This window comes from Hipposideros armiger, unplaced genomic scaffold (assembly GCF_001890085.2).
Source record: "Hipposideros armiger isolate ML-2016 unplaced genomic scaffold, ASM189008v1 scaffold_147, whole genome shotgun sequence".
In the NCBI taxonomy this organism is placed as follows: domain Eukaryota; kingdom Metazoa; phylum Chordata; class Mammalia; order Chiroptera; family Hipposideridae; genus Hipposideros; species Hipposideros armiger.
The window spans coordinates 2837424-2839862 of NW_017731497.1; the positions used below are offsets into that span (position 1 = coordinate 2837424).

The window sequence follows — 2439 nt, forward strand, 5'->3', positions numbered from 1 at the left end:
GTCACTAGCCCTAATGTGGGATCCGAACCGGGGCCCTCTGGCATCCCAAGCGAGTTCTCAACCATCGCGCCACTCGGCCGGCCCAACATTATATTCTTGAGATTATGTATATTGTAGATCCATGTGTAATACACCACAGTTTATCTATTCTGGTAACGATGGACATTTTTTGTTATTACAAATAGTGCTGTAATAAAGATTCTTGTATATATATGTCCTTGTGCAAATATATGAGAGTTTTTCTAGAGCAGTGGTTCTCAGACTTGACTGCATGAGAATCAACTGGAGGACTGTTAAACAGATTGCTAGGCTCATAGTCTCTGATTCTGGAAGTCTGGGGTGGGTCACCTGAATCTGTATTTCTAACAAGTTCTTGAGTGCTTGTGATCTGCTTCAGAGTATAGATGTAGCTGCTGAATTGCTGGAGTGACTTACAGTGTGCACATTTTTAACTTTCCTAGGTAATGCTAGATTGTTTCCTACCAGCAGTATGAAAGATAATTGTTGGATTTGAATTTTTTGTCAGACTGGTGGGTATTAATGGTATCTTATTATATGGTCAAAAAGGAAAAACTGTATGCCTTGTTTTTTTTGTGTTTTTTTTTCTTGTTAAAACTTTCAAAATATGTGGAATAAAGAACGTTATTCATGAGATACACACACACACACACACACACACAATTCCACAGAAAACTCTGTGTGTGCTGATTAAATTTAATTTCAGTTGCTTAAGAAGAATCTTAGATAATGTTTAATAGTTTTGCAATGTTTAATATTTTTATTCTCCCATTTGCCTTTAAAAAAAAAAGATCCAAGGAGAAATTCCAGTTTAGTGAAAAGACTTGTTAAACCAAAGATACTCCTTTTAATTGAGACAAGTCTTAATTAGTACAGAAAGCTAATTCAGAAAAAGCTGACTAGCTATTATAATAGTTTCACTTCCTTCCTCAGAGAAACTCCTTGAAAGCCAGATTCAAGCTGACTTTTTATTTAACAGGTTCACGTCCTAGAGAAGACGCTGCAGAGCTGACCTCTTGTTCAGAACCCTTCCCATGTTCACATTTGAACAAACGTGTGTCAAGGTCCTGCTTCCATCAGATGGTAGTTAAGCTCTCAGAGTGGTGTCGTGTACTCCACAAGCTTGTGTACCGTGCCCAGGTGTTCAGGGGGCCTTGGCGTCTGTTGTCCACATGACCGGGCACTAACGGATGACTGTCTTTCAGCTTTCATGACGCTGGTTATCATATTGCTGCACATGTTCTGGGGCATTGTGTTTTTTGACGGCTGTGAGAAGAAAAAGTGGTACACCCTCCTTGTAGTGCTTCTGACCCATCTTCTGGTGTCAGCCTTGGTAAGTATTGCCACCATGCTCAAATATTTTTTTTTAACTTAAGTCCACATATCTATAAAATGGTAGATTCCAGTGTAAATGAAATACATGCTTATGGAAAATAAGGAAATTTAGAAAGGTTGTTTGAAAGAATGAATGAATGAGTGATAGATAAGTTATCTAAGTCTTACTACAGAAAGATAACCATTAACTTGTTGGTTGAGCTCATTAAAGATCTTTTTCCAGTGTCTTTCTTTTAATGGATATAGTCAAACCTGGAATAGTTTTGCATTATGCTTATGTTATGTAACACATTTTAAACAGTTTCCATATTCTTATAAATCCTTTTCATATATACATTTTAATGGCTTTATATCATTACATTAAAATTATAGTTTGCTTAACTGATTACTTCTTTTTCTACTTTTGGTTCTTATAATGCTGTCTTGGACATCTTTGTATATGAAACTTTTTCAATATGTTGTTTAAATTCTAAGGAATAGAATTATGAAGTCAAATGGTGTGAATATTTTTAAAGCCCTTGATGAAAATTGCTAAATACTCTCCACAAGGATTGTATCATTTTTACTCTATCTGATCGATAACAAAAGTGCCCATTTTGCTCCCTCCTCGCTAACATTATAATAATGCCCGTTTTTAAAATAAATAATGTTTAAAAAGAAAACTTGACTAGATATATTTTTAAGTACAATAGAATGCTTTGGGTCTTACTTTTATTACAATTTGGCAGATATTTGCATTAGAATTATCCTCACCACTGCCTTGTCCAGGCCCTTATCATGTCTCATCTAAAGTATTTAAAAGATTCCTTCTGATGGTGTCCCGCCTCATGTTTCTCTCCTCTCCATCCATTTAGAGTTTATATCAGGTTTTCTTATACTGGGCTCCTTGTCCTCTGATTCATCTAAAATGCAGTCTTGTTGCCTCTCCTACCTAAAACCTTGCAGTGGTGCCGGGTAACTAAAATTATCCTTAATATGATGGATGGCAACTATGTAAAGCCAAATCTTCATGAAAAAAAGATTGGAAAGAGAAGGCGTTAAAATATTAGCAGCATTTATCTCTGGGTGGATTCTTTTTTTTTTTTT

At 35.8% G+C, this 2439-nt stretch overlaps 1 protein-coding gene across 2 annotated transcripts in view; it reads left to right on the forward strand.

Annotated features, from left to right (window-relative positions):
- APH1B (aph-1B gamma-secretase subunit) overlaps positions 1-2439 on the forward strand; it is a 32421-nt gene that overhangs the window by 18067 nt on the left and 11915 nt on the right. The window contains exon 5 of one of the 2 annotated variants that reach the window (XM_019650814.1): positions 1224-1351. In XM_019650814.1, coding sequence (XP_019506359.1) covers positions 1224-1351 — 128 coding nt within the window. The other variant, XM_019650815.1, reaches the window with a different exon arrangement.